The sequence below is a fragment of the Cibotium barometz genome, chromosome 43 (genome assembly GCF_041138505.1).
Source record: "Cibotium barometz isolate CiBa-2024 chromosome 43, ASM4113850v1, whole genome shotgun sequence".
Lineage (NCBI taxonomy): Eukaryota > Viridiplantae > Streptophyta > Polypodiopsida > Cyatheales > Cibotiaceae > Cibotium > Cibotium barometz.
Window position 1 is genome coordinate 42,273,569 of NC_141088.1, and position 20,908 is coordinate 42,294,476.

Consider the following 20,908-nt stretch of genomic DNA (forward strand, 5'->3'; position numbering starts at 1 on the left):
ACGATCCCATAGAGCAGCTTCGTGTATAAGGGCATCCCTCATATTCTCATCATCCTCTGCGGTGTCCGGGACCGGAGGACCCGGTCGAGTGATGAACTCTAGAAGATTGTAAGTCTCCAAGACTGCTTCCACGATGACTTTCCAAATGTCGTAGTTTGTGCCATCCAACTAGGCATCTTAAGGAAAAGTCGGAAGAGTGGGTATTTGAACTGCCCGAGGTTGGGTGAGTGCCATGATGTACCTCCTCTGATAAATGCAGCCACCAAAACAGCCCAAGAGTTGCTCTCTGCACTTGTAGGGAGGGGGGCTGAAAGGAACAAAAAACGGTTATCGCGCAGTGAACTGACTTCCCACGGCGTGAGGGAAGGGGGACGGAGGGTAGGCGGGATAGAAAGTCAGTCGAGAGGGAAAAAATACAAAAAATTGCAGATCTGCCCCTCCAGAGTAGAAAACGCAGGTTTGAAACACTGCAGACAGCCACCAAGTTCGCGTGGAAATGCGGCGAAAATCAGCATCAATCAACCTCCAATCACAAATTCCAAGTCTAGATGCCTTTGGGATCTGATGCCATGTCAGAGGGCAGCGGAAAGATGTAGACAAATGACAAAAATGCTGAAGCTCCAAGAGAGAGAGGAGAGAAAACAGCAAAACGCTGATGAACTAATCCTCGAGAAAAGCTGGATACAACCAGCCCGTAGGCGAGGAGTGGACTCCATAGGTAGAGGACTGAAGGTGCTCACCAAAATGAGCAAGAAACAATGATGAGAACTAAGGGAGAGGGCAGCGTATATATACACCCCATATGAGCTGGCCGACTGCCTCCTAGATGCTACATGACCTGAGAAATAGGCATAAATGCCATGAAATAGGGTGGGCAACCCACAACAAGGGCCCATAAAATAGCGAAAAAATATGGGGGGTGCCAGAGCATCGAAAGAGTCACCGTAGACACCAGAATAGCCAGCAACAGAAGATGATATATGCTAACATTTGTGTGGGCCAAAGCCATGACCCATGGGCTGCCCCAAAGTGGCTCAAGTATAGGGCTCACATAGACACAGTCTATTGCCCTACACTTTTTCTACATGCACGTATATGCAACTTCAATGCCCTTCCATCTGGTTAGAAGCCTATCAATGCTTGGAACACCACATCATCATTCTAGAGGGTGACTCCCAGTATGGATTGGCACTGCTCCATGTGCGGGACATGCACACTTTACCAAGACCATGTACGGGACTTGTACACCTAACCCTGGACGCTTAGAGTGGAACCCTAGCTGACACCTCCCAAACTAGGGCTCACAAGGGACCAGTTACCACTCCAGGTCCACTTGGCATCCAAGTGCATGATGCACGAGACACATGCGTACAACGTCGGGTCTACGAAACCTTCGTTAGGGTCTCTGAGGTATGTGGGTCAAACCCTAGCCCTCTATAGAGACCTTACAATGGTATCAAAGCCTCGATCTCACAGAGATAGAACCCACGGATGTGGGTTGTAATATGCGGAAGCTTTGGAGAAGAATCGGTAACTTCAATACTCAAAATTCAGCACTCTTTTCGCGACGGAAATTAACGCACAAACTGAAAGGAGAAGTGCAGAAAATAGAGAGAGAGACAGAGGGAGAGGGAGAGGTGGAGAGGACACAGTATTGGGTCCCAATTACCCTCTGTAGGGCCCCCACCACGGATGGTGTATTTGCTTTATTAGAATGATGAGAAAACTGAAAGAAAATACAACAATCTTGGACCTTTTCTTGGCTGGGAATACCCTGCCCTTGACCTGAATCCTTCACCCCTTTGCTTAGCACCCTCCTGGCTTTGTCTAGCCTCTTATGCTTGAGCTCTTGGTGGTGGAGAATGAGATGAATGAATGGGAACATGGGCTCTCCCTTTTATACTAGCCCAACTACAACAGGCGGCCAGCAATAAATGCTCCCACGATTGGAAATTCAGCATAAAATGCTGAAAATATTCACATAAAATGCTATATTTTTTCCTTAAAAGGCTGGACATGATGCGCCTGCTTTTGATTGGCTGGACAGAGCCTTTGCAAACCTCAAGAGGACTGGGCAGCCTGTATGGGCTGCCCCATACCTGCCCTACAGCCATGCAAAGGCTGTTTTCTCCTGAAATTTGCCTTTAGCTTGCCCTAGGGCTGTCCTACAGCCCCTCCATGGCTGGTGGGTTCAGCCTGGGCCTTCCTGGCCCTCATGGGGTTGGTTCCACACCATTCCCATGCCCACACTAAGATCTGGGGTAGCCCTATGGGCTGGCCCCTTGTCCTAACCACTATCTACTCAGTGATCTGGCATCCGGTACCATACCAGATACACAGAACCACTGACATCATTCTAGAGGGAGACTCACAGCGCGGACTGGCACTGTTTCATGTGAAGGATAGTGCACACCTGACCTTGGACTCATGTGTAGGACAATGCACACCTGACCTCGGACGACTGAGATGGATCCCTGGCTAACTCGTCCCGGACTGGGCTCACATGGGACCAGTTCACCATCCCAGGTCCTGCACCTTCTGTACACAAATGTCTACGTGGCATCCAAGTGCGGGATGCACGCGACATGGGTGTTGAGGGGTCGATGTAGGAATGCCTTCACCAGGATGATATTTGGCAAGGAAGCCATGGAGCCTTGCATGGATGTGCAAAGGTCAGAGAGTTGGGGTAAACCGCCAAGCTTGAGACACCCTTGGTGATGATGGCCTAAGGCATCTCCTTGCTCAACCTGATTTTTCCCTTCTGATAGTAGATAGGAAAAGCAAGAGTGCTAGGCATATGGGGTAGTCACACCAAGCAGGTTTGCGCGCAACAGAAGGGGCAGATTCTAAACCTCGCATGCATGGAAGGCAGCCAGCCATAAGGGTGGCTACATCAGCCCCAAGTTGGCCATGATAGGCCAGCCAAGAGGAGAGCTATGGCAGCCAGACAAGGTCACCGGGTCAGCCAAGGGGGGGTCAGGCCAGTGTAGTGCTGCGCAGGTCGACCTGAGGGGAGGCATTCCCGGTGCACACCTATAGGCGCACATGACCAATGCGTGGGCCAACCAGATGGCAAGCAAGACAACTCGAATTGGTCAACACATGAGAAAGGGAACAGGCACACCACACACATGAGGGAGAGAAAGCATGGGGCATAAGGTGTAGAAAGTCATCAGCTTTTTTTAAAAACAAGGGTCTACACTCCTACTGTTGGAAGGTTGGCGATTTCGAGCTCGTGATCTATGGCTAGAGCGTGCCTTGGATTATCCCATAAGTGGAAGCATGGGAAGTTGAAGCGCCATATATAGGGTAAGGTGGCACCTTGTCATAGTCATCTCCTCCGGCCGGTGTTTTGGGGGGCAGCTCACCGGGAGATGGGAGCCCGGTTGGGGGGTGTTCGTGGTGCTCGATGGTGATGCGTCTCCTACGTGCATGAGTCTTCCGCTGCGCATTCTGACATGGTATTAGAGCCCGGGCGTGTGTGGTCCTGGGCGGCTTAGGCGTGTGTGGTCCTGGGCGACCCCCCCGCGCCTCGGTGGCTTGCGGAGCTCGAATCGAGGGAGGGTGTTGGACGGTTGGCGATTTCAAGCGTGTGATCTATGGCTAGAAGGTGCCGTGGATTATCCCATAAGTGGAAGCATGGGAAGTTGAAGAGCCATATATAGGCTAGAGTGGCACCTTGTCATAATCATCTCCTCCGGCCGGGAGGCAGCTCACCGAGAGATGGGAGCCCGGTGGAGGGATGCTGCAATGCCCGTTGGGGGTGTTCGTGGAGCTCGATGGTGATGCGTCTCCTATGTGCGTTAGTCTTCCGCTGCGCATTTTGACATGGTATCAGAGCCCGGGCGTGTGTGGTCCTGGGCGACCCCCTCGCGCCGCGGTGGCTTGCGGAGCTCGAATCGAGGGAGGGTGTTGGAAGGTTGGCGATTTCGAGCTTGTGATCTATGGCTAGAGCGTGCCTTGGATTATCCCATAAGTGGAAGCATGGGAAGTTGAAGCGCCATATATAGGGTGTGGTGGCACCTTGTCATAGTCATCTCCTCCAGCCAGTGTTTTGGGGGGTAGCTCACCAAGAGATGAGAGCCCGGTGGAGGGATGCTGCAGTGCCCGTTGGGGGGTGTTCGTGGTGCTCGATGGTGATGCATCTCCTACGTGCGTGAGTCTTCCGCTGCGCATTCTGACACTTACTTGGGGGACCGGCCTCCTATGTGTTAGAATTTATGCATCTCAGTGTATTTGGGGTTGTCCCATTTATTGGGTATTTTAGTCTTTTCTCTCCTATTTTAGGAGTTGTGGAGCTGTCGGCCAGCTTCCACACCACACTATAAAAGGAGTCTCCCCACTATGCACTTTCCCATCCATTCCCTTGCACAAGTTCAACATTCTCTTGCTGGCTATTGCCATTGTAAAGCTTGAAGCTATTATAAAAGGTGATCTTGTCCACAAGCTCTCTATACTCTCTCTCTAGTTTTGTTTATGCTTCCGCCTGTGCATTCTCCAACATGGTATCATTCGCTTAGGTTCAGGCTGCTCCATCTCTGCATTCAGCTCACAGTTTTCTTCATCTATGCCTTGCTTTTTCTTCCATAGCTCCTTCTAGCTGCAGATCACTCCCAAACAGTGGCTGCGTTTCACTATTCTGCTGCGTTTTCTGGTCCAGCCAGCCCTCTTGCTGTCGGCCAGTCTTCTTGGCTGTGTTTTCTTCTAGAGGCAAGCTGTTAAATTTCTTGGCTGCGTTTTTTTCTACTGAGGCAAGTGTTGGCGTTTTTTGGCTGTGGTTTCTGCTCTGGCATTAGTTGTTGGTGAGTTTTTTGCATGTGGTGTTACCAGACAAGTGGCACTACATCTCCTTCCTCCTCCATGAGCTCCCTGCCCTTCCGGTAGGAGGTTCCCTGTGGTTTCTTGGACTGTTTTGCTGCTGTCCAGCCTCCTCTCTCAGGTTTGAGAGGGGGCTGATTGGTTCTGGAGCCTTGCTTCGTTGGAAAGCACTTGAGAGGAGTCTTGGAGAGCTGAGATTTGTGTTCTTTGTTGCTACGGATATGGCTTCCCCCTATACAAACAAGGATGACAATTTGAAAGGACCCAACTATGCCCATTGGAAGCTTCAAATGCGGATCTGGTTCATCCACAAGGGTATGTGGGATATTGTTCAGGGCACTGAAAGGAAGCCCGAACGTCCTCAGAACTCTAGGAGGTGGCCATGCAAACTCTCACCGGTGCTCATCAGGTATGGTCTAAATTGGAGGATCTCTTTGCACGAGATTTGTCGATGAGGGCAGTTACCTCCTCGCAAGGGCAGCTCCACGGTTTGTTATTCCCTGAAGACAGTTCCATGCAATTGCTTGCTTGTTGTTTTTATGCAGTAATCAATCCATAAACCCTAACCCTAGACTTCTACATGCTTCCAAGACTCCCTAGGACCATACTAACCTGAAATCTAAACTTTCTAGCACTCTACTATGCTGAAAGTAAGCAAAAGCTGATGCAAAAACACTCATTTAATGCAAACCCTAATTTTGTCTACAAACCCGGAAACGCAAACCATGGTTTGCTGATTTGCATACAAAACCTAGCGTTGATGCAAAGCTCTACCTGGGACGAACTTAGAAGCTCTGGTACCAATGTCACATGCGTAGCAAAAGCGTGATCGTGATTAAAGCTAGGTAAAATAAATTAATGCTAATCCTATGTTTAGCAAACACACAAAAGACAATACATATAATCCTAATCTATTGTATATTCCAAAACATGAATATGTACAATGGTTCTTGGATATGGACTTAGATCCACTTCATGCATGCTATCCTAAACTTTTGTGGTCCTTCACTTGCTAAAGCACAAGAGAAAGTAGCTCCTGCTCACCCACAAACGTGCCCTTTCTGCCTCGCTTCTGGTCTTGCAGACATTTGGCATATGGATGCTTATGGAAGTGCCTAGAGCCTCCTTTTATAGGCTACAAGTGAGGAAGTCGTGTTCAAGTCACTTATCCTTTTTCACCCCATAAAACGATGTCCAAAAGGTCATATTTCGTATCCAAACCAATTCCCAAAGGTGTCCCATCCATGGGCGCATTTTTTGTCCAAACCAGGCCCCAAAGGTGTCCCATCGCCGACAGCCTTTTGGTACTGCTGATGTCAGCCTCCATGCAGCCGACAGCCCTTTGGTACTGCTGACGTCAGCCTCCATGCAGCCGACAGCTTTCTGATCCATGCTTTGCTCCAAGTCCTGCTCCATGTCCATCTTCTACTGGTTCATGGTCTTTATCTGCTTGCCCCTTCTGGATTTAGTCTTGAGAAGGTCCATGGCATTGCTGATGCACATGACATCCCCCTCTGCTAAACTTGATGACGGGAATCCAACCTGCTCTTGGATGACTGTCATCATCCCAATCCTGTTCCGAAGTCTCTCTGTCATCATCCATCCTTGGCAAACCTTTTTTCTCTGAAAATCCGGTCTGTTCTCCAAACCACTCTGTCTCTGATGAAGATCTATGCATCTGGTCTTCCTCTAGTCCACAGTCCATTCCTGCCCTGACTCTGAACACCGTCTTGGTCTTCTTTCCTGGAACTGAGTCTGGCACTCTCACATCACCCTTGGAGGATCAACCTCCCTTGGGACCGTTCCCTTAGAACCTATCTGGCTCACGGAACTGCCATCCCCATCTGGCACTGTGGAACACCACCAACAAACCTCCTGGGAGTTCTTCCCGATCTGTGTTCTTGCCTTGGGCTTCGAATCCGTGTACTTTCCTGTACCTTGGACCTGTACACCATCATATGGGACTGAATCAGTGATTAGCTTGGCTGAACCTGATGCTCTGATACCAATGTAACACGCGGACGCTCTGGGTAGTCTTCTTTCAGCCCTAAACACTCTTGGAAACCTTCTGATGCAAAAACGCATCATCTGATGCAAAAACGCAGGTAGAGAGAGAGTAGAGAGAGAGAGAGAGAAGTGCTGGAAATTCAGTATATACTATGGTACAAAAAGGGTACATATCTTTACAGCCATGGGCTGCCTTCATAAAAAGGTTGTTAACCCTAAAATCTGTCCCCTATGGGACCTCCTATGATCCAATCCCCTAGTGGGAGAGAATGCCTAAAACAAAGAGCAAGGGGGGCTATTTATAGCCCCTTGGACAAAATGGGGAACTGGCCGACTGCTGGTCGGCCAGTTAATAATTCATTAATATCCAATTAATGCAGCCGACTGGATCTCTTGATGCGCCTGCTACCAGCACCTTCTGCCCTGCAGCCGACAGCCTTTTGGTACTGCTGATGTCAGCCTCCATGCAGCCGACAGCCCTTTGGTACTGCTGACGTCAGCCTCCATGCAGCCGACAGCTTTCTGATCCATGCTTTGCTCCAAGTCCTGCTCCATGTCCATCTTCTACTGGTTCATGGTCTTTATCTGCTTGCCCCTTCTGGATTTAGTCTTGAGAAGGTCCATGGCATTGCTGATGCACATGACACATAAGAGGGATATAAGATATCATACATCGCCGATGCTGAGGCTATGAATGGCGTGAACATGTACCCTGAGTCTGAATGAAAGCGAGCTAGCCTCTCCTGTGTCTCCATCTGGTGTCTCATTCGGATAGCTACTATCTCTCGGTGACGGAGTCGGGGTACTCTATGTCCAGTCTGTCTAGGTCTCCTCCTGGCTCTCAATTCCTCCGCTCTCTGTGCGGTCACCCCACGTGGTACATCAGCTGGCACTGGCATAGCTCTCTGGAAGAAATCTTAGAGAAAGAAAGAAAGAAAGAAAGAAAGAAAGATATATTAACGTCTACGAGAGGCCAAAGTCGGCCTATGAGAGAGAGAGAGAGAGAGAGAGAGTAGGAGAGGACACAGTATTGGGTCCCAAATACCCTCTGTAGGGCCCCTACCACGAATGGTGTATTTGCTTTTATTAGAATGATGCAAAATCTGAAAATAAAAGTCTGACTTGACCTGTTTTGGCTGAGATGAATCTCTGGCCTTGAGCTTCAACCTTCACCCTTGCGTTAGCTTCTCCCTTGGTTGTCCAGGCCCTTAGATAGCTGTAGCACTTTGTGAAATATGAGATGAAATGACCTAAATTTATGGCTGGGCTTTACATACCCCTTCAGGTTGCTGATCAACCAGTTTACTGGGGTCGGTTTTCTAAAAAAACTCACAACCAGCATTTAATACCTATAATATGCTGTAAAAATTCCCTGTTCACACCTATGACAGGCTGGCCAATATGCGCATTTGCTATGGACTGGGCTCACATGGGACCAGTTTTCCACTCCAAGTCCTACACCTCCTTGTTCATATATGTCCACGTGGCATCCAAGTGCGGGATGCACGTGACACATTTTCTGTCCAAACCTTTGCTGGCCGACTGGTCTATGTGGCAGGTCGTGGAGATTTTGTACCTGTCGGCTGCCTTTGGAGCAGGCCGACTGCTACTTGGGGGCCATATAAAATGGCCCCACACCCCTTGACACTTTGTGTCTTGTAGTATCTTGTATTTGCGGATCTTCTTGTGTATATAGAGCAGAGTTACATGCCTCTATCTCTCTCCTTCTCTTGTGCTATTTTTCTGCACTATTTGCTCTTGTGTTTCCAGATTTTGTCATCATCTCCGCTGCATATTCTGACATGGTGTCAGGGCCCTAGGCTCTTGATAGTTCTTGGGAGTTGTGTGAGCAAGAGGGGGACTGTTGCGTTGCTGATTGGTGGACTGTTTTGGACTGTTCGGGAAGAGGAGAAGCAAGAGGATGGCGGGCTGATTTGCTGGACAGCCACTTGCAAGTGTAAGTTCTTCTTTGTTACCACCCACCCACCCACCCTTTTCACTTACATCCCCGCAATGGCAGATCTGCCTGAGATGGCTGAGAGCATAGTCACAAGGGACGTGGGGTATGGACCCCTGGGATGGGGGAACGCCGTCCCATAATGCGCGGGAACGGAACCGGACAGGGGACGTGTGAGCCCACGCTGCAACAAGGGGACAGCGATTCCGGGACGGCGGGACGGCTGTTCGTGTGGGACGGAGCTGGACGGGACAGTCAGCGGACCGTTGCGCAGTCGGCCGTTGGGCGCCCTGTAGCCGTTGGGCGCCTAGCCGTTGAGCAGCCCTCCCCACTTGGCCCATGGCTATAAGAAGAGCCCCCATTGGCAAGGCTCAAGCTCAAGCCTCAATGCTCCTCAACTTTCAAGGCTCAAGACTCAAGTGGGCATTGGGCAACCCGGCAAGGCTCTAGCTCTCCTCAAGCCTCAAGGCTCAAGTGGCATTGGGACCTTGGGTAAGTTGTAATTTCAAGTTGTCACTTGTAGTCTTGTTGCTCTCCTACACTCACCTCTTGCTCTAGCCTCTCCATTGGCAAGCCTCTCCTACGTCTCTCTCCTACTCTCACCTCCATTGCTCAAGGCTCAAGCCTCTCCTACATCTCTCTCCTACACTCACGGACCTCCTCTTGCTTTAGCCTCTCCTACATCTCTCTCCTACACTCACCTCCATTGCTCAAGCCTCCTTGGCACTCCATGGCATCTTCATCGCGACCATCCCCCTCACCTCGTTCCGGCGGTGCCAATACGAATAGAGGAAGGAGGACCGAAGGTTGGTCTTGGTGGGAAGACGTCAACTCCGATCATCCCGGAAGTGGAGGAGGCTCTTGCCCATGGTCCTACAAGCTATGTCCATATAGGCAAACGGGTGGGGCGGATAAAGTGAGAGCTCACCTCTTGCATGAGCCCGGTCATGAGGTCCGATTTTGTGATCAGGTCACACCGGAGACGAGAAGGAGGCTTCTTGAACGTGTTGCCGCACATGAGGCCTTGCTTTCAAGGAGGAGAGTGCCGCATGTGGCCGTGGATCCCGCAATACTAGTGAGGCCATCCCAAGGTTCGGCATCCACTTCATCGGCACCCGCGGGCACATCACCCGCCCCACAAGAACGGGCCCCAACACCATCCTCCATGCTGACCGCATCCACACACTCACGCCGGCAAAGTACTCTTGAGGGTAGTTGGGACCCCTAGAAGAAGGAAGAGGTGGATACGGCCATAGCCCGCTTCTTCTTTCATGACCACATTGCTTTCCATGCTGCCAGGTAATCAAGAATTAAGATCTCTAGCTTAAGATCTATCATTTTACAATGTTCCTCTTACAAGTTACTTGAACTTTGAACTTTGAAGTTGATCGGTTATTAAATTATTCATTTTTTGTGGATAGATCGGACTACTTCAAGGTCATGGTGACATCGGAGTCCTTGCGCATTGCTAGAGAAGGAGAAGAGGCTTGTGGAGCAAGCAACAGAAAACACGAAGCGACAATGGGCAAGGAATGGAGTGTCCCTGATAGCCGATGGATGGAGTGATACGCGAAAGAGGTCCATCCATGGCCTTGTCGCATATCCCCGCGGTGAGATGTACTTCATTGCCTCACATGATGCTTCTGGGACCGGGAAGAGTGCTGATGTGCTAGCAGCAGAGTGGGCTAGTGGCATAGAGATCATTGGCCCAGACTAGTTGTTGCTGATGGGGAGGCTTCAAACAGGGCAGCCGGAGCAATCATTGAGAGCATGTACCCCAACATCACCGTGTCATTTTGCATGGCACATTGCTTAAATAATCTCTTAAAGGATATTGGGGACTTGCCATGGATCCGGCCTATCATCCAAGTGGGCAGCCAAATAGTGACATTTGTCACAAACCATCAGTTCCTACGCCATGAATTCTCCAAAAAATCTAGTCGTCAACTCCTCAAATACTCAGATACGAGGTTTGCCTACAACTTCTTGATGCTCCACCGATTGAAAGAGTGTAGTGGTGCATTGAGATAGTTGTTCATTAGTGACGAGTTCACTTCTTCACCATTGGCTTCCACTAAGACAGGAGCTCTATGCAAGGAAAAAGCAGAGAGCCCTGATTTTTGGGAAAAAGTGAAGTGCATTGATGCTATGGTTCAACCTATTGTCCACTTGATGAGGCTTGTGGATGGTATGAAGCCATGCATCGGCAAGGTATATGAGGCTATGGACAGCATGATAGAGAAGCTGAGGGATTTGGAGCCAGATGAGGATAGGTACGTATGTGTGCGTAGGTGGAACTCCTACTCCTCTCCTTTGCATGCAGCAGCCTATGTGGTGGACCCTGAGTTTCAAGGTAAAGGGCAAGAAAGTGACGCAAAGGTGAGCAAGCTATGGAGACTTGTCTTGACTCCACTTGTGCCTGACCCAAATGTTAGGCGGAAGATCCGTGACCAATTGTCCAGGTATAGGAGCTTTTAGGGCTCTTATGGAGACATGGATGCACAAGATGATCGCTTCAAAGTTGGGACTGCTTTGTGGTGGGAAGATTTTGGTTCGGATGGACCTGAGCTTCAGCATCTAGCCATCCACATTCTCAGCCATGCAGTGAGTTCCTCTTGCCTAGAGCAACTTTGAAGCTCATAGTCACATTGCATCGAAGAAGAGGAACCGTCTTGGGATGGAACGAGCAAATGATCTAGTCTTTGTGAGTGCAAACTTGCGAATGCTTTGCAAGAGTGCAACTGCAAAGGCTAATGCATTTACCGAGTGGGAGATGTCTCAAGATGACGAGGAGTTGGAGGAGCAAGTGGAGGACATCTCTATGGAGCCTGCAGGCATTGCAGGGACCCATGATCGTGAGGCTAGCACTTCACATGCCCCTTGAGGCTTTTTGACATATGTACTACTCTAGTGATAGTCTCTTTTTTGTATGCCACTTACGTGGTTAGGGCCTAGGCCTTTGCCCTTGTCTTTTGCTTTAGCCTTTGGCGACTGGGTCTTGGGTGCCCGATCTCTTTTTTTGTAAAACCCATTTTTTTGCTAGTATGACTTAATATTGATGCTTTGGAAGTGAAAAGTGACTTTGTTTTAGTATTGTTAAGTTTCTTAAATGAGTGCTTACTTAAAATTGCATATTTTGTATGCCGTCCCATGCCGTCCCCCGTTCCCCATCCCAGTTCCCAAGAATCCCCGTCCCCGTCCCCGTTCCCCATCCCCGTTCCCCGTCCCATGTTACTATGGCTGAGAAGCATGTGAAGATCCCTACACTCCCCACGTTCCCGGTGGACCGTCAGTTGGACGGGAACAACTACGGCATATGGAAGGTTATGATGGAATCTATTTTGGAGTCTTACGACCTTGCTGATTTCATCGTTGTTGGGGTTCCACGGCTGGAAGTAGAGGAAGGGGAGTTACCGTCGATTCGTAAGGACCGGGAGGCACAAGCACAGTTGTGGGATCGTGTCAACGCCAGGGTCCGTTCGTTTATCTTCCTCAACTGCACACCGCAGGTTATCAATCATGTAAAGCATATGACGCTGGCCAGAGACATATGGCAGCATTTGGCTTCTCTTTATAACAGGGTATCGTCCATGAAGAGGATTTCCTTGGAAGTACATATGCGGGTTATGAGCCCTGCAAAGTCGTCGACGATGTGGGAGCATATTAACAAGTTGCAGGCTCTTCAACAGGAAGTTCTTCAGGCTAGGAAGGAGATATCATCGGAGGACATAGCCATAACGTTGCTGTCACATTTGCCCTCTCAGTACTCAGCATTTTACTCGTCTTTGATTACCAGTGGCAGGCTCAGCACCATCACGTGGGAGGAGCTTGTGCCCATGGTCTTGGACCAAGAGGAAAATTCTCGAACCCTCCTCAGGGTGGAGGTTCGGAGGCCTTAACTAGCCAACGATCGTCGCAAGGCCGTAACAAGGGCAAAGGGAAGGCTTCATCGGAGAAGTCTTCTGAGAAGACGTCCGACTCAGACCGCGAGAAACTAAAGGCAGAGAGGACCTGTAATGATTGTGGTGAGAAAGGCCACTATTGAAGGCAGTGTCCCAAGCCGAACACCGACAAGGGTGAAGAATCCTCAGTAGCAATCGTGAAGACTCCAGCATTTGTGCGGGGAAGCGTTCCTCCCAGGTGTTGTATATTCCCACACTTGGTTTCCATCTGTTGTCAATGCATCAGGTTTGCAAGACTCGCGTACGGGTGGATTTTGATGAGCATTTTGTTGCTCTCCGGGACAAGGCAACAGGCTAGGTAGTTTGGGAAGGCGGAAGGAGAATGGAGTTCACAAACTTTCAACCTCTCTCTCCCAGGTCCTCAGTTTTGTGATGAGCGGCAGTATGGTAATGGGCACTTACGTGTGGATACGCTGCAGGTGCAGGCTTTCCGGGACCAGATGGAGGATAGCTTGCCAGTTGATGGCAACAATTGGCAGGAACTTTCCAGTACATATGTTGGTAGTTCTTGTGTTCGTCGGTCAGAGGAAACTTTATAGGTAGCTTATGCTCTGATGTCTCGTAGTATTCGGGACAAATAAACTCCTGTAGATGAGGATGTTCTTTCCACGGGGACCTCTTGGAAAGCCAGGCAGGTGGCAGTTGCTTACTTGTAGAAGGAGGTGGATCTTCAAGGCTTTGTGGTTACGGATTCAGAGGGGGTGGTTGACAAGTTTCAGGCCTTGTGTGGTCTTTAGCAGGTTTCCAAGACTTGGCTTTCCGCCGTAACAGGTGTTGATCCTTGTGAGCAATGTGATGCCTCTTAGACTCAGAAGCAGAATGGTTCATTGATTTGGTTGATGGATACCAGTTTGGACGGGAGCTTCCTGATGAGGCTGTTGAGCTCATGGTTGTAGATGACTCTTTGCGAGGCAGGATTGCGTATCTTGTGGTTTCTGCAGCATGCGAAGGATCTTGGTCTCTTTTACACAGGAGGGGGATTGATGGATGGAGTCCGACTCCACAGATGGAGTGACTCAGTTTGGGGAGGAGATTCAGACACGAGGAGTTCTACTTCAGGCCCAGGAGCAGTTTTATGGAGCAGTAAGAGGCGGTCATCTCTTGCCTTGTCGATGACAGAGGCAGAGTACCGGGCTGCTTGTGGTGCTACTTGTGAGGTGGTGAGGTTGCAGAGATTGTATGGCAGGATTGGGCTTCCACTGGTGGAACCCACGGTCATCCAGAGGCACTTTGTTCATGAAAAGATCGTTGCTAATGACATCTTGCTAGAGTTATGTTCGACGGAGGACAGTACGGTGAACCTCTTCACGAAGTCGCTATCTCAGGATTTGCTCAAGCGGCACTCCAGCTCCCTATGGTTGATTTCACAGCCAGGAGCTGAGAGGGGGTGTTAGAAGTCATCTCCTGTCTTTATCTAGACACCAGGGCCTTTGTTGTGAGTGTGCCCGCCCTTGTAGGTGTTTTTCTCATTTTTCCTTGCTCCCCATATTTTTCCCATATTTTCCCATTTATCTGTGGCTTGGGGAGGTAGTCCTGAGCTGGCAGGTGCATACATCTTCTGGACGACTATACCCGACTGCTGTATAGAGCTGCCCAACTCATGTTTGCTGGCCGACTGGTCTATGTGGCACGTCGTGGAGATTTTGTACCTGTCGGCTGCCTTTGGAGCAGGCCGACTGCTACTTGGGGGCCATATAATGGGCCCACACCCCTTGCCACTTTGTGTCTTGTAGTATCTTGTATTTGCGGTTCTTCTTGTGTATATAGAGCAGAGTTACACGCCTCTATCTCTCTCCTTCTCTTGTGCTGTTTTTCTGCACTGTGTTTGCTCTCGTGTTTCCAGATTTTGTCATCATCTCCGCTGCGTATTCTGACATGTTTTACCTAAGAAAATGGTGATCACATGTCCTGCAATGTGCGATCTTTTCTTGCCCTTGTGTGTTGTTCCCTATTATGCATCCATGATGAAAGCTTCCCTTGGCAAAAATCTAGCTATTCCCATCTCACCCTTGAAAATTTCTGCTCTGTCACACATATGCAGGCATGCACCTTCAAGGTGTCATCACCATCGGTCACCCACTAGTACATGCATTCATACATATAGCAAACATATATATGTATATATATATATATATGTATATACATATATGTATATATATATATATATATATATATATATGTATATACATATATATATATATATATATATATATATATATATATATATGTATATATATATGTATATATATATATGTATATACATATATGTATATATATATACATATATGTATATACATATATGTATATATATATATATACATATATATATATATATGTATATATATATGTATATACATATATGTATACAATATATATATGTATATATATATGTATATACATATATGTATACAATATATATATATGTATATACATATATGTATATATATATACATATATGTATATACATATATGTATATATATATATATACATATATATATATATATATGTATATATATATGTATATACATATATGTATGTATACATATATGTATATACATATATATATACATATATGTATATACATGTATATATATATATATACATATATGTATATACATATATGTATATATATATACATATATGTATATACATATATGTATATACATATATATATACATATATATATGTATATATATATATATATATATACCTAGATGAATCCAGGAACATGCCCAAATTCGCCTTTTAGGAACGTGCATGTTATATACTCGTGGTAGTCAACCCACAAGACTATATAGCTATCAACTCCATTACGCATAGTATGGACTAGATACTACGACATCCCCACTAATGTCATCAGCGCCCAATAGTGGGTGTAGAACTCTGTATCAAGATATGCTCTCACACACACACATAAGAGCATATATTCATACATGTATATTGTGAGTCACCCACTAGTACATAAATATGACAAAGTGCTTTTTGTTTTTTCATATTGTGCTAGAAAGTTGCTGAGAATATTTCTAACACCCCACGATAACAGGGCAAACTCAAATAACTCCCATCAAAAACTGGTACTAGGAGACGCAAACATTTTGGAGGCACTGACCTGAGGTTGTATCAATCCATGTGGAGGCTGACCATAGAACACTTGCTGCCCCATGGCCGGAGCTCCAGGATGAAAAGCTGGTAAACTCGTCGGCACACCCGCACCAACACCCACTGGAGCACGTAGCTGAGCAAATTGGGCCTACGCAGAGAGAAACAAAGACAGTTCACTTCTATCAAAATTGGCCAAAACTCTTAAGTGTAACTTGAATCCTAATGAAATGAGAACTTTTACTTGCAGCTTTGCCCTCCTTTCCTCTTTCGTTTGTGCGGGTGCAACATATAAAGGCTTGCTACCAACCATTTTCCCGTTCATGTCTGTGACCTGGATTGCTTGAAATCAATAAATGTCAAACAAGAAGGCCCAAATGTCTTTTTGCACACAGACCATGAATACAAACTGAACTTACTGCTCGTGTTGCTTCTTCCGAAGAGCTGAATGCAACAAACCCCGAGCCCTTGCTTTGACCTTGAGGATCTCTCATCACCTATATCCAACTACCCAGTTTTAATCCAGACAAATCAAGCAACCATAAAGATCAGTGACACAAAAGCCAGCACTAATCACTTGAGCTACATGTGTCAGCCACAAACACATAAAAGATGCACGTACATATATGCATATAAATATGCTCACACATATATGCATATATGCATGCAAACATACATGCAAGCATGCTTTCAAGAATACACAATTTATATTGGACATGTCCTTGCATGGTCTTTTTTTTTTTTTTTGGACGGGCGGGGCGCGGGGGGGGGAGGGGGGAGTTGGGGCAGGTTGTGTTTGTAGCAATGCTTTCAAGAATACACAATCTGTATTGGCCATATCCTTACTTTGCAAGAAGTTATGGTGCCGAAGTCAGAGAACAGCTCTCTTAGCTTTTCATCATCAACAGAGTCATCGAGATTTTTAAGGTACAAATTGACACCTTGATACTTTTCAATTCTAGCTTTCCAATTTTGTTCAAATTTTGCCTTTAATTCAGCTTCCCTCTCAGACTTCTTCTGTGCCCTTCCAACATACCACTCCTTGTCATCAAACTTGCTACCATTAAGAGCCTCAACAGCCTTTGCAGCATCCTCTGCATGCTCGAAGTTAACAAACCCAAAACACTTAGACTTTCCGTCTGCATCCCTCATAACCACTGCACTACTGATCGCCCCATGTACACCAAAAATGCTCTTCAAATCATCCTCTGTGGTTGTGTCGACAAGATTCTTTACATAAATATTATTGAAACTAGAAAGGCCACTGTCTTTTTCCCTTTCCTGCCTCCTGATGAAAGGCCCGACATAAACCTGCTTGTCATTCAAAAGCATACCATTGACCTTCTCTATGGCACTTTGAGCCGAGTTCTCTTGTTCAAATTGAACAAAGCCATGCCCCTTGGATTGGCCATTGCTGTCAGTGGCAACTTTGCAAGATAATATTGGGCCAAATGCAGAGAATGTATCATAAAGAGCCTTGTTGTCGATGGCTTTATCGAGGTTCTAGAACATGGCCCAGACAAACTAGTAATTAATATTTACAGACGAAAAAAAAAAATCCCATGAAATAAGTCTGAATGATGATTTCAATCATTAACGAAAGAGCATTTTCACATACTTTTATAAAAATGTTGCCCATTCCGCTCTTGCGAATGCTTGGATCCCGGTGAGAAAACATTATCCTGACTGGTTTGCCATTAATTGGAGTAAAATTAAGCAATTCCAGTGCACGAGTTGCTGCAGAAAAAAACACAGTAATGAGTACAGTGACCTTCAATAGAAGGAAAATTTGATCTGATCCCCCAATAAAAGCCAGGATAAGAAGCATCATGGCTATACATTCATGGGCACACTTCATACAATGTCGATCTTTATGAGCCAATCTGCAGCATTGATATGGCACAAATAATGGTCCATGTCACGGTTGATGGGATAAGAAGCGTCATGGCTATACATTCATGGGCACACTTCATACAATGTAGACCTTTATGAGCCAATCTGCAGCATTGATTTGATATGGCACAAATAATGGTCAATGTCACAGTCGCCTTCAATATTTGAAACCTTGGTCTATTTGAAACCTTCACACTGCCACTGCCATTTCCCCAATCATGCCTGAGAATCATTAGCAGTTTGTATGATGCGAGCTTTGTAATCCAGTTGGCTGCTTTGGATTGGCATGGATTGTAGTGTTTGATAATACAATAAAACAATGCAACCATTGCAGAGGTAAGCCTTCAAGCTACAGCATTGCCAATATCGATGATGGTAAATCTAGAGGTAAGTTGAAAAAACATGTAATTTTATGAGCCAATTTGGTGCACCAAACATGACACATTGTGGATAGTATGGGCCAATTAAGGTGTCAAGAATCCATGCAGAGGCACCTTTCACTGAAAATGCATGTTCCCATCGAAGCCCTCAAGCTACAGCATTGCCCATATCGCTTCAAATCCTAGCACTGTCTTTAGGGTGGTAAATCTAAAGGTATGTTGAAAAAATGTGGATACATGAGCCAATACGGTGCACCAAACAAGGTACTTGACACGATGTGGATAGCCAATTAAGGCTTCAAAAAATAGCAAAATGTGAAAATCCATGTAGAAAAAATGGCATTTATGCATAGCTCACGTGAGGCCCATACTATGTTGTTGAGCATGACCCATGGTTTTCAAACTTGAGACAGAGAAAACACAACAGCTAAAAAGTCATACAATGTGGATTTTATGAGCAAGGCCTCAAATAACTAAACACTTAAAAAATGTGGGAAATATGAGAAAAATTAATGCATAAAAAATTGGCAATGTGTGATGGTTATGGCACTAATGATGGTGGTACATGGTGGTATATGCTGGTCATAACCATGGTTTGTAACCACGATTAGCATATCATATCTAAAACCCAACTAGAAAAGCATTAAAGCCCAATGAGACCACCCTTAAAACCCAATTAGCAAACCATTAAAACGCAATTAGCATGCCATCTTAAATCCCAATTTGGCATAGCAAATTAAAAACCCAACTAGCAAAACATCTTAAAACCTGATTAGCATACCATCTTGGGCGGTGTTGTAGTTGATATAGGCGTATCCAAGCGATCGTCTGGTGATGAGATCCCGGCAGACTCTTATGGAGAGGACGAGGCCAATTTGATTGAAAATATCGTAGAGCTGATTTTCGGAGATGGAAGGGTCAAGATCTCCCACATACAAAGACGTAGAAACGAACTGGTTTGCGGCCATGGAAGCTCCCTGCTGGACCACAGGAGACTGAATTTGTGCCATCCTTTCAAGAACCAGAAGATAATGAACGCAAAAAGCAGACTGATCGAGAAAAGGTTGCTTTATGACAAATGCAAGAGATCTGGTGTTGCTGCAGCAAGGTATAACCAACCCACAACACCAACAAACAGAAAAGCTAGCTCTGCTGCGTTAAAAGGATGGTGAAAAGAAAGAGAATGTTGGTGTTAAACTGCATTTATACTGTCTCTTTTCTTTGCTTTATTTTTTGGTTTTCTTTCTAGGTACTAATTATTTAAATCCCTTGTAAGGTCAAAAAGCAAAAAAACCAAAAAAACAAAACCCTTCTCCTGCTTTATCACATGTGTCACCAACATATTCCATCTCTCAATCAGCATGCAGTGCCCCACCAAGTTGTGTGTGTCATGTATAAGCCATATACATTTAGCATAACAATACTTATTAGATAGAATAATGATAAACCTTATTGGCACTTTGTAGCCGTCATTTTCTTAACACTTAGCAAATTTTGAGTTTGATTAAACAAACATCCAAAAAAATCTCTACAGGTTACGAATTTAGAAACTAATGTCTTGCCCCAGAACTTTCGTGTGCAGCACTCTAGCTTGAATTTCCTTTCTTTCTATGTGAAATCTCGATTTATTATCTTTTTTATGTTTTGCATCGTTTTGGTAAAACGTCATAGATTTTGAGTTTGATTTCAAAATCTCTATAGATTAACAAGTTTAGAAAGTAATGCCTTGCTCCACAACTTTCTTACCAAAAAAATTGGCACTCAAACTTGAATTTTCTTTTTTGGGTGTTTTTATTTCTTTTCTTTTTATGTGCAGTATCCGCCCATGAGGCGTTCATGCATCTTGTATGCATCACTTAATATGTCCGTGCTGCACCAACAAATTTTGTTCAAGAATGTATTTTTCCTATTCACACTACCTAATGTGCTTCCATCATCTTTATAGCCTTTTGCTACAAAATACTAAATAGGTTTTGAAGCCCATAAACTCTCTCTCTCTCTCTCTCTCTCTCTCTCTCTCTCTCTCTCTCTCTCTCTCTCTCTCCTGCTCTCATGTTTCTATGTTCTTAGTATATCCATGATGAGTTTCCATGGACAGTTTTGTATCACCCAAGTGAGATAGCTATGTTTATGTTTTCTTTCTGTTTTATTTTCCATTCCATGATGAGACATGCCATGGACATTATTGTATCACTTTGGTCTCATAGGCCCATTGGGTCTTTAGTAGACGCTTTATCTCTCTCTCTCTCTCTCTCTCTCTCTCTCTCTCTCTCTCTCTCTCTCGCGCACAAGATTTTATATATATATATATATCCCTCTCTCTCTCTCTCTCTCTCTCTCTCTCTCTCTCTCTCTCTCTCTCTCTCTCTCTCTCTCTCTCTCTCTCTCTCGCGCGCGCACAAGATTTGATGATGGATGGACAATTGCCATATGCCACATTATTTACAGATATTGTGGAGGTTCACCTAATAGGGGGATATCCTTAGTGCACGGACAACTGAGGCGTAGGTTCATATGTATGATTTTCATGTAGTCCCAATTATGCTTATAGAGATAGACTCTATGAAGCTTGGGCTACAATGGTCAGTCATAGGACATTGGGCACATCACTAGGTATAGCGGGAGCGGTGCATGAGTTGTTGATCTACAACGGGATGTCCCATTAGCCCACCTCGCATCGCCTAATTTGCTTTCCCTATGGGGGTAGCTCTAGCATCGTAAATTACTTGATGGGGTCTCCTACTCTTAAGTTACATATTCAAGACTTCACTATCTAGGATGGATCATACTT

The 20,908-nt window shown here is 46.0% G+C and overlaps 1 protein-coding gene across 2 annotated transcripts in view; it reads right to left on the minus strand.

Moving 5' to 3' along the window:
- The window catches only part of LOC147613928 (polyadenylate-binding protein 2-like), a 56,448-nt gene extending 37,133 nt beyond the window's left edge, over nucleotides 1-19,315 (minus strand). The window contains exons 1-6 of one of the 2 annotated variants that reach the window (XM_086781928.1): nucleotides 18,899-19,315; nucleotides 17,463-17,581; nucleotides 16,691-17,347; nucleotides 16,264-16,341; nucleotides 16,089-16,178; nucleotides 15,855-15,995 (exon numbers count right to left, since the gene is read on the minus strand). In XM_086781928.1, coding sequence (XP_086638054.1) covers nucleotides 15,855-15,995; nucleotides 16,089-16,178; nucleotides 16,264-16,341; nucleotides 16,691-17,347; nucleotides 17,463-17,581; nucleotides 18,899-19,127 — 1,314 coding nt within the window. In that variant the 5' untranslated portion in view covers nucleotides 19,128-19,315. The remainder of the gene's footprint in view (nucleotides 1-15,854; nucleotides 15,996-16,088; nucleotides 16,179-16,263; nucleotides 16,342-16,690; nucleotides 17,348-17,462; nucleotides 17,582-18,898) is intronic. The other variant, XM_086781927.1, reaches the window with a different exon arrangement.
- Nucleotides 19,316-20,908: the final 1,593 nt, after the last annotated feature.